The sequence below is a fragment of the Dermacentor andersoni genome, chromosome 6, assembly GCF_023375885.2.
Source record: "Dermacentor andersoni chromosome 6, qqDerAnde1_hic_scaffold, whole genome shotgun sequence".
Classification (NCBI taxonomy): domain Eukaryota; kingdom Metazoa; phylum Arthropoda; class Arachnida; order Ixodida; family Ixodidae; genus Dermacentor; species Dermacentor andersoni.
Window position 1 is genome coordinate 53,667,398 of NC_092819.1, and position 14,744 is coordinate 53,682,141.

General features: G+C 46.2%; 1 protein-coding gene across 1 annotated transcript; it reads right to left on the reverse strand.

Moving 5' to 3' along the window:
• Nucleotides 1–11: 11 nt before the first annotated feature.
• On the reverse strand, nt 12–13,596 carry LOC126522884 (coagulation factor IX-like). The gene is made up of 8 exons (XM_050171726.3): nt 12,662–13,596; nt 8,376–8,422; nt 7,821–8,036; nt 6,699–6,845; nt 6,082–6,188; nt 4,447–4,674; nt 3,293–3,529; nt 12–1,079 (listed from the first exon to the last, which is right to left on the reverse strand). Exons 1-8 carry the CDS (start codon nt 12,736–12,738, stop codon nt 855–857), a joined length of 1,284 nt encoding a protein of 427 aa, XP_050027683.3. The 5' UTR covers nt 12,739–13,596; the 3' UTR covers nt 12–854.
• Between the last annotated feature and the right edge of the window lie 1,148 nt (nt 13,597–14,744).

The window sequence follows — 14,744 nt, forward strand, 5'->3', positions numbered from 1 at the left end:
ATTCAATCCAGCAGCATTTTAAGGTGCTGTAGTTCGGTTGGTTCTTTTGCGCACCTTTCCACCTGTCCAGTGCTGTTCACCGAGAGAACATGCTGAAAAGAACAGCGACAGCTTCTCTATACAAGCGGTGCCTGTGTTTGATCTGCAAAAACGGTACGCAACGCCCCGAATTCTGCACTTCCGGGCCCGACGCCTCTCAGCCTCTCGACGCTATGCACGACGTGCCGGTCACTTTTGACGAAGAAAACCTCAAGTTCATCGTGTGTCCAGTGACCAAAAAGCCTCTCCGCTACGACAGTGCGAAGAACGTGCTCATATCTGATGAACTCGGCAAGGCTTTTCCCATAAAGAACGGTATTCCGAACTTGCTGCCTGACAGCGCGAAACCACTCGATGAGCTGTAGTTGACGGAAGCAGTCCCACTAAAAGAACGCACGAACTTCGTTATCACGAAAACAAACTATTTTGTGTTAAATTTATGTTTGGGCTGAATTGTTGAGTTCGCATAGTTTACCTCTGGCTATATGCTGGTGGCTAAAATTTGGCCGGTTTTACAAGCACGCCGCTCCATTTCACTATTATAGTTCACTAAATTTGAGGGTCATGTCTGCAACGCGTATGTTAGCAAGTTGACATTCGTAGCTAGCTACCACTGTAGAGGGCTCGTGTTCTTGAATGAAGTAAAACAAAGACACGTATGAAACTTGCTGTAGTAAAAAGTGTGATATACTTATGATACTTTTCCTTGCATACAAGCCTGGCGTCATTGGTTTCTATAACGGCTGGTATTTTTAGATAGTGTAAAGTGACACAAAGACACGCGACAGTTGGGATGAATTGCATTAATTGAACCTTTATAATCCAGCTGTCTTTCGTATCCATGGGGTAAACTTGTGGACTTTGGCGTAGAAGCCATATTTGCCCTTGGACAGGCAGCTCTGTTCGCCAAAGCTGACGATGCCGACTACGTAGAATTTCCCGTTGCTTTCGCCGACGAAGGGGCTCCCGCTGTCTCCCTCGCAAGTGTCTCTGTGAGTCCGCCCTTTAGAATAGCCGGCACAGAACATGTTGTCGGTTACCTGAAATAGAAATAGGCGTCAGCTTGAGATGAGTGCCTGGAGTTCTGGAGTGCTGGAGATAAGTGCCTGGAGCGGGCTCACAGGTTTCATGTAGGAGGGGCAAATGTATTTGGTAGTTGGTACAGTCACATAATTTTGTTGCTGCGCGAAAGGACGAATACGTAGACGAGATACACAGGACAAGGAATATGCATATCTTCTTAGCATGTGCGCTCACCCTACATAATCTGTTAGTTTAAAATCACCTTTTTTTTTTCTTCTTTTTGCCTTTGTGGTCTAGCCTTTCTTGGCAAGCTTCCTGGCAATTATTTGTGCTTGCTTTTAACTTTACTGCCTCGTTAACCTTCGTATTTATACCTGGCTACATATTTTTTGGTTTCTAAGTGTGTTGCTATCGCTTATATATAATATTTTTCAGTAAAATCTTCAGTTGAGAGTCGGTGCTCGTCCTGTGTATCTTGTCTACGTCTTCGTCCTTTCATCCAAAATTATATATTGAACAGCAATTGTTAGGGAAGTTAACATCTCCAGGTCTGTAGATGACGCACTGAAAGAACCAAGTCACTTTGTTACTGTACTTGTGCTATGTTAGTAAACGTAGGGAGGAACGTAGCTTAAATATAATTGATTCCTTTTAGCAAATGCTCAGTTACTTTCGCGGCTCAGTAATTGGTTACTGTAATCAATTACATTTTTCAATGAAGTAATTGTCATTGGTTACATTGTTTTCTGCAGACATGCACACATTACAGAAAAAAGAAAGTACTCGGTTACAGTTACATCATTAAAAAATGTAATTGATTATAGTTACCAATTACTGCCACACGAAAGTAACTGAAAAATTTTAAAAAGTAGTCGATTAATTTGACGTTACTTCCCGCTCTACTTTTACTACCACTGCACAAATTCAGTAAGTAGAGCGAGCTCGCTGGGCTCTTTCAATGCGTCCTCTGCAGCCTTTCACACGTTGCTTAACTTCGCTAACAATTGCATTTAGAAAATCGGTAATCTTCCCTCGACTTCTTGTGAGGACATCTGCAGCGACACTGAAAACTCCCTCTATGTGCGCGCTGGAAGGAAGGGCTGTGTTGTAACGTACGAAAACCTAGCGCACAACATGTGTTCGTACGTTACATTGTTGTAACATTGTAGTAACGGTAAATTGTAACATTGTTGTTACTGTATGGGTCCTCTATGAATGACCACCACTTATCGTTGGTGAGGCTATAGAGGAAGGCGCTACGGATATAGACCAGTGAAAAACGGAGAAATCATCCATGGGGCATTTTCTGGCATCAGCGTCCGAGGTGGTCATCGCTATCGACCTATAGAAGCGTCGTTTCAATTTGTCTGTCAACATCTGGTGAACCTCCTCCAGAAGCACTTCACTGTAGTTAGTCATTTAGACTTAAACGACTTACGGACGTCAGCATACGTTCACGTTCCTGAAAAAGGTGGCCGAATATGTAATGTAACTTATAGTATAAAGCTGCATAATATTCAGCCCTAAAAATATTGTTCGTGTGTTACTATGGCAAAAGTACACGCATATATTATTCTCGTATATATATATTTGTATCAGACAGAGAGAAACATGTGCGTTTAGTGGCCAAAAGCTTTTGTCAGTATATCAGAGAAGTCACATAATTGAACTAAGCGAAGTAGAAGAATTGAGCAGCACTCCTTGCGCATATGTAGGCGGCGTAAAAGCGCTTTCAAGAGAGAGAGAGCTGGGTCTTCAGTCATAGTTTCTTTCGTCAAACATGTAACCGGTTACATGTAATTGGTTACCGAAAAAAAAACAATTGGATTACAGCGAGCGTTACCGAGTAAAAAAGCAGCAATCATTAAATTACACAAACACCACAACACATAACTGCTTATAAGCAGTTAATTACATGCATTTCGTTACGTATACAAGTCTGGTTTTCCGTAACGTGTAACCAGTCTCTTCTGAATGTTGCCATTGAAAAAGTAGACGATGCACGAAGCGTGCAAAGTCAACTGTATGTAGGGTTGCACAACGGAGCTTGCCGTACGCGCAATACCGTTATCGCTGAAGTGGCGGCATGTCTTGAAGGGGTGAGGAGAGTGGGGGTAGGCGGGACCCTATAGGGACCCCTCCCCCTGTGGATTCTGCAGCGTACACTTTGTCACGGTGCATCCTCCCGGCAATGCAAGGTCTATATGCGCGTGCAACAGTACAAACCAACCTCCAGTTCGGTGGATGCCTTGCACACCACGGCTGTCTTGATGGGGACACGTATCTCCTGGAGCACCTTGGAGTGGTCGGCCTCGTCGGTCCTGCCCCAGCCGGACACGACTCCGTGCACGTCGGGCTTGGAGAAGAACTCTTTCTCCACGAAGTCTGGGTCCCCGAGCGCCACAGGCCGCACGTAGTCGCTGAACTCTACGTCCGAGTCCAACTTCACCAGGGCTACGTCGGCGTCCTGCTCGTTGGTCAAACGAAGGAACAGTCGGTGAAAAGTGCTCCCTGTGTGTGCTTCTGCTCTTAATGGCGTGCGCACGGGACGCGTTGAAACCGAAAGCAGGTGTCAGGGAGACAAAAAAAAAAAGCTTTTTTTAAAATAACGGGAACGGCAGGGAGGTCGTCTCGAGACGAAATTCTTTAGCCTGCTGTACTCTGTGCCGAGGAAAAGGGAAGGCGAGAGAAAAAAAATAAGATTTTGAAGGGACGAAAAAGAGGACAGGAGGTGTCAATAGATACACAGTTGGCGAATGATTGTATATATAAGCGGGCGTTCGGCACTTGCCCTTCAGCCAAGATTCGTTACAAATCCCTGCACTCTTCGTGCTGAAAGAAGTACTCGGCTGTTCGTGCGCTAAGGTTATGGGTATACCGTCGCCGGCCGCACATGTGTGCTTTTACCGTGCGATGTGCAAAGCCACAAAAGCGCAGCTGCGCTTATCGAGATGCGGCAGTCTGTATACGACCACTTGTGATAAGTTCAACGACGTGAGCGTTTCATTGCGTGTATCCGTGCGTATATACTGTGAAATTATATCGTTCTATTCATATTTTACTCTCCCTTCCCCAATACAGGGAAGCCAACCGGACAGCGTCTGGTTAATCTCGCTGCCTTTCTGACATCTCTCTTTACCAGCAGCGAAGACGTGTCGCCATCTTGAGCAAATGAGGCTGCCATATACTATATGAACGCATGTAATTTCTAGAAGGACTTTGCGAATATGGAAACAGCTAGTCGTACAGATATTGTCTGGCCATTCACCTGCGCATTAACGAGGTATCCCTGCAGGAAATATCAAAGAAAGCCTATAGCCATTCGTGCTGGTGTATGGCATTGCACCCGTCGTAAGAAATTACACGAACGGTCTATATGTATACCTGAGAGTCACTGTCGTAGTCGGGATGGGTGAGGACCTTCTCTATCCGGACTGCCAGCTGGTGGGGCTCGGAAGCGAACTGGTTGTGCTTTCCCAGCAGCACTTGTAGCTGCGACGACTGGGCGTCCTTTCCGAGCAGCTCGAAGCAGTGTGCGGCCGTCAGCACCCAGTGTTCGTTGAGAAGCGCACCGCCGCAGTGAGCTGGCGAGTCGGGAAGCCTGAAAAGCACCTGGTGGCCCCAAGACATCGCGTGCCGTATTTTATAAGGATATTCATTGTATATTTTCCATTATTTACGCCATTTAGATCGGACTCCGCTGCGGCGCGGTCATCATTGAAACCGGCCATTCGGTGCAATGCACGTGAGAAATTAATGACGAAAGAAAAAGGAAAAGAAAAAGCCACGGTTTTCGCCCGACGAGCGAAGCATTGATTGCGACAGCATTTTTTAGACAGCTACACGGAGTAAGGTTAGTCATCTTTTCAGCTGCATAAACTGCTGTAGACATTTCACTACTAACCAAATTAACAAGCATGTTGTCACGCGCGCGCAGCCAAATGCGAACACATCTCACTCGATGACCGCGGACACTCGCTGTCACAGCGCTGGGGTGATGAGCGACGGCAGCAGCGAGCGAGTTCCCCCTTTGTGCTGCCTCTCGCTCCAACGCGAACTATATATATATATATATATATATATATATATATATATATATATATATATATATATATATATATATATATATATATATATAGACGCTCGAGAACACTGCGCACACGAAGCCAACATCCGGCAGGCTAGCCTTCGAAACCGGTGCAGATTGCCTCCGAGATATATGATGCGCGCGGCCATACTCGGCCGCCGCAGCTGGTGTAGAAGAGGAGATGCGCACAAACCTGTCCCCTTAGCTCGCTTTATACAAAACATCACGGCGACGCCGACGGTGGAAATTCGCGTGGAGTGTCCATATAACTGCTATTGCAAATATAATACCGGGCGCCGTTGAACCTCTCCCGACATTTCTAAGTGCCAGAGATATTTGACATAAAACTGTGTGCGGCAACACACCGCCTTTCCCCTCCGGAAAGAAAAAAGGAAGAAAAAAAAAGCCTGGCTACGCCACTGCAGCTTGTGTAGAGAGAGAGAAAGAGAGAAATGGAATACAGGAAAGGCAGGGAGATTAATCAGACGCACGTACGGTTTGCTACTCTGCACTGGGGAAAGGGGGTATGAGGATGAAGAGAGAGGGAGAGGAAAGAGAGAGAGAGCACAGTTTCGCGCACAGTGGAATGTTCGCACCGAGTCTACACACGGTTCCCAAGACCTGTCCACTTGAGGTATTTCAAGAGCGCTTTCATGGCTTTCTCTGCCATCGACGCGTACGGCCAGGATCCAAGGATCATCATTGCGGAAAATGGTCTAGAGTCCAGCCGGTTCATTGCTGTCCGGAGAACTTCGCGCTCGACGTCGTATTGGGGACAGATACATAGGATGTGTTCAATCGTTTCTGTGGTTCCGCAAGAGCTTGTGTAAACGTACGCTGCATCAATATCCCTAAACGCGTGAACTTGCAGCACAAGAAACGCACTGGGTATTTAAAAAAAATGCGTTGAGCGCATTGGATATATGCCTCACCTGCCAAGGGTGGGAGCCCTTCTTGGCCTCTTTGCCTCCGACTACCTTGCCGCCGTCATCGTCGCCGTCGCTGTCCAGCGGCCTGCTGAGCACGGGGTGCCCGTACACTGCAACGTAGAAGTAAGGTACAGTGTGCTTATATATGTTGGCGAAGGTGTGGAGAGCGCCTGCGGGCTATGCAGGGTGGAAAGAACGACCAAGGTACGCCGAAATACCGTGAATGTTCTCGACGCGACCACAGCCAGCGTCATGATGGGCATAATAGCTTGAACGCGGCACTTAGAAACATAATTTTTGTCCTCATTTTCTAGGTGATTTTTTTTTTATGACGAAGAGTATAGCCTAAACAGAAATACTAGCATTTCTCGTTGGTGACCATTCAAACCACTCAAATATAGTTGAGCTGACGTATAAGTACTCGCTGTTCGAATACTGCACATCCCGTATACTACCATATAACTAAATATTTTACTGGCTACCAGCGCTTCCGTTGTATTACACTTTGACACTGCCCACCGACTGAAACGGACATACAATCGACGCATAATTGCTAAAACTTACAAGGCACATGAGCCTTGACAGTCAAACGAGCGCAATATATATATGTGTTTTATTACCGTCTTTGATGGCGTCGATTCTGACAAAGAGATGACCTTCTTCGACGTCGCTCTCCAAAGTCAGTTTGAGCCGCAGTCGATGGCTTTTGGACGTCACGTACTGCTGCTCCGACTGGGCACCGCAAAACGCACCCAGGTTGAACGGTCCTGTTATAAAAGCAGTGAAACGCATCACATATCGACAGCGCTGGAATATCTGCGGCGACGGACAATGTTTTCAATGGATGTCTTTGAATAAAATAAAAAAACAATTGCAAAACAAACACACAACTATAATGTAGAAAGTAGAAAGGACAAGCGCGTCGAAGTTCCCGAGTGGATAATAAATCGCGGCTGTCCTTGCGCCTCGATCCCTATATCAACTTGGCTTATCTAAGAAACAACTTGCTTTCCGGAGAGGTGTTTCGGCTCCTCCTCAAACTCCTCCTTGATGCAGAGCGCGGCGTGTGAATGGTAAGTCGAGTGGGTCGACGTGAAATGAACCGCGGCGCGCAGCCTGTTGCGCCCCGGGTTCGAATCCGCCGTCGCTTATTAGTCGTCCTTTGCGTTACCGGGTGTCCCCGTGTTATACCTAACTGTAATCTGACGAGCTTCAGACTCTATCGCACTCGATCAGTGACTTTCGAGTGAAGCAATTGCTGGCAACTTTCGCAAAGCTACTAGTAAAGAAATATGTGGCTTTTTATCGGTTCACTCGCTAAACAAGCATTAAAGAGAACAGCTCACTGCGCTCGCCTAACATAACTTTACAATACCACATAACATCATTGAGTACAACCATGGGGTCTTTATTTATTGCAACGGGGCGCGTATATGAGGTCCGTGAAAGGCCGCTGAGTCCACTGTTCGCACTCGTCTAAACGGTTCAAGGTGTGCAGCCTTTCATGCGACTGTATTCTGCCCAATGAATTCGTGTGGATGGGCTTTCGATACACTGTACACGTCGTTCCTCCAGCGCACCATCTGCAATGCAATGTCCACATCGTATGTCGACAAACTATATCGCCAGGTGTATCGTGAAAGCTGCAAGGATTGTATATTTTCTTTTAAAAAAAGTTTCTGTCAGGAAAGCGAATCTGCTCGATTGACCACACAGTAAAGAGGCATATATCTCATTCATACCTGTGACGTTGACGCCTTCGGCAGCCTCCAGCTTGGAGACGCCGCACTCCTCGTTTCCTTCGTTGAGGTACACGTCGGCCAAGTCCAGCCTGAGCACGTGATCCTTGTCGGACGCCTCGAGGACTGCCTCGCATCTCAAGGGCGGCTGGGACGCCTTTGGGTAGTGCGGGCTCTTCCACGTCGTCGTGGTGCCGAAGAACTCCAGCTTGCACGGTCCTGCGTGGTTTAGTTTGCCCCCACCAATATGCTGTCTCACTGACCGCTTGGCCGGAAACGTATAGAAAGTTTTGGGCACGTATACTGCAAACCGCGAATGTTTCTGAACCTTGCAGTGTGCCTTCTGTAGCACTGACGTCATTGCAAAGCTCTGTAGGGACCCGAGGGACAATGGACTCTACATTTCGTCTCTACATTTACTCGAACGTCGGTCGTGCTACAGAAGGCTCGCTGCGAGGTCACGCCTAGATTGCGATGACCCCGCCGAGTGGCGTCTGAACTTTTGGCACAGACGGTTTTCGTAACCGGAGCAGAAGGTCACAGATTGGTAGTACCTACCAGTTTGTTTCAGTTCTTTGACATCGGCGAAGGTGAGGTCACAGTACCTGCGTTCACGTCAAAGCACACCTGTTGATAAACTATACGGATTATCCTTAACAGTTAAGTTAAGCTGTGTTAATAAACTACGCTACTGCAATAGTAAATCGGCTACACTATACCGTAGGACAGGGCTTGCTAAACGAACGCACACACAAAAATGACAAAAGACAAGCGGGGATACAGTCCTGAAACTCCCGCGCCAGTTCGCGGTGACGTCATCGATTATGACATCGTCTGCTCGAGCCTAATGAACCATCTGTCGCTAAATAAACATAACATCGAATTCCAGTATGACTAGGGATGGGCGAATATCCGAAGTTTCGAATACGATTGGACTATTACAACCTAACTATTCGTATTCGTATTCGAAAAATAGCTATTCAGTATTTTCGAATATTTTACACTAACGAAATATTTCGCAACAAGCGACTGTTAGTTTGGCTATTGTTCACCATATAAACAAACTATCGCAAATTATCAAAAGTGAAACAACGACAAGGTTCCGTAGACCATAAGAAATTATGATCGCTTAGCCCCAAAAAGGAAGGACGGAAGGGGACGAGGGGAACGCTCTGTTTGTTTTCTGGTTCGCGGCAGAAGTCGACGTGACAACCTGTGAGTTTTGCTCGTAGTAGGTAATTGAGTGTTTTGGCAGTCTAGTAGTACAGCAGTTTTATCTTCTACGCTACAACAAGTGATGTTTTCCTTTCAACGGCTCTTTCACATCTGGCTGCAGCACACAAGTCCTTCAGCAGCCCCCCCTTTTCCCCCCGCAACTTGTGGTCTTTCTTTGGCAACCATTTATTTAACGATTTTGGAAAGCTAGTCATACACCAGCCTCGACACTTTATTTGCAACTTTAAAAAAAAAATTAAGTTTCAGGGATGCAGAAGGTGAGCAGGTCCTGAGGAAAGGCAAGCCCTATGCAAACAGATGTGCCCCGGCGAACCAACCTTCTGCTTGAAAAGTTCGTTTGCAACCAGACTTTAAAGATGTTGAGAAGCTATTTGTGCAGTTTTTTTAACGACAATTAGTGATATTGTATTTAAAACTGAGCCTTTGTCCCTGATAGTAAGCTGTCTTTTACACATTTGGCAACACAGGCGTGGTACCTAATTATGCCTGAAAAAAGTATTCCTGCTGTAAATATCTGCGTCTGCGTTTGACTACATTTGACTGCGACTAACCAGAGTAAGAACGTCGCCCTTACTGCTTGAGTCGGTGGTTGAATTAGCACGAGGTCATGGTGGCGTAGGCCGAAATGTGCGAAATTGCGGTCGATCTTATTTCGGCCGTTTATGGGGGCGAGTGGCGATACCGCCAAGCTGTCAGGACTGCACCTGCTGAGCATAAAATAGCCATAAAATTTTTACTTGCCACGACTTTTTGAAGATGGTTTACGGCGTAGAAGATAGGTGCGGCAAGATAAAAATCAGATTCTGGCTTTTCTTTTCAATAAAATACTTTAGAGCTTGCTTCTGTTGTTCCGCCTACTGGGAGTAGCGAATAATAACTTCCTACGTTACATTGACCCAGAAATGAGACCGAAAATTCCACGACCACTTCCTCGACACTTAGAGACATTGTACCATCGTCTTCGACTGAACGTGGCATACACGAACAATTATCTGTACCGCATAGGACTTACCACTAACCCATACTGTGATAACTGTCGCAACTTAGAGACAATTGAGCACATATTACTAGAATGCCCCGCGTACCGCGACGAGAGACAATTTTTTGAGCACCAAATGGACATGATTTGCCACGAACCGTTAACGTTACCGAGCATCTTAGGTCCAATGCCCGGCCCTTCAAAACAGCGACGGGTTTTGGATTTATTGTTGAAATATACCTGACAGAAATTGGTCAAATAGGAAAGCTTTAAAAATTGCATCCTTCCTATACAAAAGCCTAAATTTACCCGCCATGTCACCTGTAAATATTAGTATCAGGTCCACTCGGACATTTCATATTTACTTTTTACTCATATTATTTATTTACTCATATTCCAACTCTTTTCTGGAATCTTTTAATCCCATTCCCCATCCCTATACAGAGTAGCATGCCAGAAGTTATATACGCGCCGGCAAAATTCTCTGTTTTTCCAATAAAGAGCCCTCTCTCTCTCTCTCTTGGTTTTGATTAGCGAGAGCTTTTATTACAGCGAAGTTGTTTATGGCTACGCTTGCGTCCATTTTTAGTGCGCGTCTGCAAAAACCGTGGGACGATCCCGAAGGTAGTGTGGAAATGGTCCAAGCGCAATGGCGCAAACCCCTGTGGACTCGGGGTGGTGGGCTCGGGGACCTGTAACGCGTTATTGGACTACCCTTGTCACACCTGGGACCCAAACGGGTCCTAGGCATAACGGTAAGAAAACAGGTTTCTGAAAAAAAAAAATTGTTCCGATGTTTTTCAAAAAGGACTGTTTGTTTGCATGATGACACTAGAGTTTTGGTGTTAGTTTTTGAGCAGGCATGAAGGTGCGTTCGTTTAGCGTTTCTTGAATATCTTGGACGTTTTCGTGCTGGCATAGAAGTGTGCGTGTCAGTGTAGTGTGCGTCTACCTAGTGTGACTACCTACGTTTAGATGACCACCGATCAAGACAATAAATGAGTTCGTACCTTTGTTCATAATTCTGTGTCACCTCTGTGTCGTGTGCTAAACAGCTTCGCTGGTCGTCCCCCTTCACAGAGTGGAGGTGGACGATTCTTTTTATTTTATGATCTTTTTACATTATTCAAATTCAAAACCAACCAATATAGAAGTTGTTCCGTTTAACCGGCAATTCCGTTTACGCGATTTCTGCTTAACGAGATTCTAGATTGTAAACGATGTGCGCCTGGATATTCGATACCTTGTATTTGTATTCGATTTGTATTTGGAAGATTTGATATTCGCTCATTTCTATAAATGTCATCAAAAGCACAACATGGCATGTTTCGGTAATTTACCGCCTGCCGTAACGGCCAAAATACGTGTAAATAGTTTAAAATGCGTGACATCAAACTGACGTATCGGCGCTGAGGTTCTGGCGCGAAACACAAGAAAGATAAATTTTCGCCTTCGTTTCCTTGAGCAACAATCACGCAACACGAATGACAATTGGGGTTTTTAAAGCATGTTTTACCAAGTTACACCGGTTTAGTGTTACGGTATATGCAGCGCATCAGGATAGATGCTCATGCAGTGGTGGTGGTGTGGTGGGATGATGGTGCGACACCACCACCGTCGTCGTCGTCATCATCATCATAATCATCATCATAATCATCATCATCATCATCATCATCATCATCATCTAATGTTACTTCGAATGGAGGTATCGTGGCTACTGGGTACTGTACATGTCAGTATAGAATTGTTTCGCTGCTTTTACTCTATCTTCGAGATTGCTGACGATATTACCCTGCCTATCTTTCAGTGCATACATCTTGGTTTGTCCGATGCCCAGTTTCCTTCTCAGTGTTTTCAGGCTGTGTCCATTTTTTACTGTTTCCTCAATCTTTCTCACGTTATAATTTCGAATATCTCTTATTTTCTCCCTATTGGTTAGTTTTGACAGTTCCGCGAATTCTATCTGATCTCTTTAGTTGGGCACTTTCATTCTTTGTAGTTTCTTTATTAGGTCCTTTGTTACTCGGGAGAGCTTACCTACTGGTTTCCTTGGTGGCTTACCTCCCACTTCAATTGCTGCTTCTGAAGCCAGCCTAGTTACGGTTTCATCATCACCAACATAATAATTATTAGTATTATTTACGAAGACGTTTACGAACAGGGAAATAGGGAAGGGGCAGGCTGGCAATTGTCGCCGACAGGATCACAATGCTTGCATACTTTTTAGGAAGGACGGCATACAAAAATAAAGAAGTTAGGAAAAAAAGATAGGAAGAAGGGAAGCAAGTAAAGGGGAAATGAAGAACGATACGACAGCGCGCTATGGCGAAGGGACGTCAGATGAACGCGACACGACATCGGCGCCGCGTTGCATCGGCTTCGCCTCCTGGTCCCTTAGCCCTGGTATCGCATGGCGTCAAATCGACACGCCTGTGTGCAACGTGTCGGTGGGGGACGCCACACGGCAGCGCTCACTAGTGTTCCAGTATATGCTCCCTGTGGGAGCATATACAGAAACACTAGCTAGCGCTCACAGCGGCTCAGCGCTGGCATGTCGTACCCGCTGCCTTCTTGTCCTGTCCACGCTGGGTACAGCGAATTGCGCGGCACAAGATCAAAACTTTCTGACCTGAGGAAGCAGAGTAGAAGGTAGCCCAACGCACGAAGGCGCTTGATTCCAGACGACGACGTACGTGCTATCGGCATGTCGGCTCTGAGAAAACGAAACTCGTGAATCCTTCCTTCGTACGGCGCCTGTTGCCGGTACTGTATATTTGCAGACGGTTGCGCGCCGCTCTCTCAGCTCTTCCAATCGAGCGAGTATTTACGACTGGTTTCTGCACCGCCGTCAAAGAAAGAAAGAAAGAAAGAAAGAAACTCTCTCGTGTTTGCAGCTTCCACACGACGCATTGGGAAAGGGAGCCGCCGAGGATGTGTTTCGACTTCTTAGCCACCTCTCTGTTTTCTACTCTGCAGCTTGTAATCGTCTGGCAGACGACGCGGTTCAGTCGTAATACACGATGGTGACCTTCGCGTTCATCTCGACAGCTCGCCTCGTAGAATAGGTGAAGGACAAGACCGGTGCGCTGTTAGAATATGTTTGGAGGAAAACGAGCGCATCTCCTTGGCTGCGGAAAAAAAAAAAAAAAAGGCGAAGCCATCGACGGCAAGCATGCCGGGCTTGACGTGTGCCCATGGTGATGCCAGTACGGGGGAGCCGTGTAGGCGCATCCGAGGATGACTGCCTTCGCAGTCCATTCATGACGCCCCTCGAGGAAGCTTACTGGCTAGGTGATGTCTCGTATACCGGTGTTTCTTTTCAAAGCTGCGCAACTGAATAATAAGGAGGACACGGTGTGCATCGGTGCAGACTCGCGACTTAGAGTTTATTGGCAGTTGCGTTAGGCAGGCACGTCCTGACTACAGCAATGGCTAACAAACCAATAAGCAACGCTGATTACAATTGCTAATTACACACCTGCCCCTCGCCTCCGGATTAAATAACTCTACTGGAAAGAAAGATAACAAAAGCAAACCTCAGTCTACAATTCGCTGTTTTAAAGCAGTATGATAAAACATCGCCAGTGTTCCCTCACATAAAACTTGATCATCCACGTCGAACACACAGCAAGCTAAAGACAAGCCAAAAATGTCGTATATCACTCTTCAAACGGTTGCACCCTTGGGGTGTATATTTGTCCCACAACCTTGTTGTAGAAATACCTTGTTTCCGTGTATACTTAGAAATTATTACAGAGTCCCCCACTACGGCGTGCCTCATAATCAAATCGTAGTTCTGACACGTAAAACCCCATTATTTTTATTAGAATGACCGTTTATGCTGCCAACAACCTATAACTTCAGTGCCGATTGTAAAAACATCGATGATCCCAAACAAACATCGCAGCCCAGGACTCCTTGCGACTTCCGCTCATCTTCATGCATACAACGCAACTGTCATATCTTCACTATAGCGCAGTCTCAACTTTTGTGCAAAGTGCACCGACGCAGTTTATACAACACTAGGGAGTTTTAGGTTTTGCGAGCGCAAACCGCCGGGTTTACAGAAGAATGCAAAAAAAAAAATGTATGCAAAATAAAGTGTATGGGGTATCAAACAACGCAAGCAGGGCGTGACACTTTGAGTGCGCAAGGCCGCTTGGGTATACGCAAAATATAAAGATTCCTACTCTCGCACTTTGGGGCTGTCTTTCGCATATATGACACATCGCAGGCCCCGATATAGTGTGCTGTCAAATGACTTCATCAATGTACTGGACCACATATAACTTTACCATCTAGTGTTAGAGGTCCTAATTATCTATAATGGCACGGTGCACCTGGAAACGCGGCCTGGTGGCTTCTACATTACACACACACACACACACACACACACACACACACACACACACACACACACACACACACACACACACACACGCACGCACGCACGCACGCACGCACACGCACACACACACACACACACACACACACCTACCTATGCACATATACATGTAGCATGCATACTGAACCCATGCTGGCTATCATTCATGAAAATAAGGCAACTATAAAAGCGGGCTTTTCCTCAACAGGTCTCTTGTTGCGGAGAAAGCCCCTTCAAAGAAATATTGTACAGTCGTGCAGACGCACTCAGAGCGCTGGCGACTTTCGCACACCTGTCTTATAGCAGGGGCGGAACTTCAGCTAGAAAT

Coding starts and splice junctions, on each gene's coding strand:
- LOC126522884 (XM_050171726.3), bottom strand. CDS start 12,738: ATGCCGATAGCACGTACGTCGTCGTCTGGAATCAAGCGCCTTCGTGCG. Junction 8,037..8,375: donor CAAAGAACTGAAACAAACTG/GTAGGTACTACC, acceptor TAAACCACGCAG/GACCGTGCAAGCTGGAGTTC. Junction 6,846..7,820: donor CGAAGGCGTCAACGTCACAG/GTATGAATGAGA, acceptor CTTTTATAACAG/GACCGTTCAACCTGGGTGCG.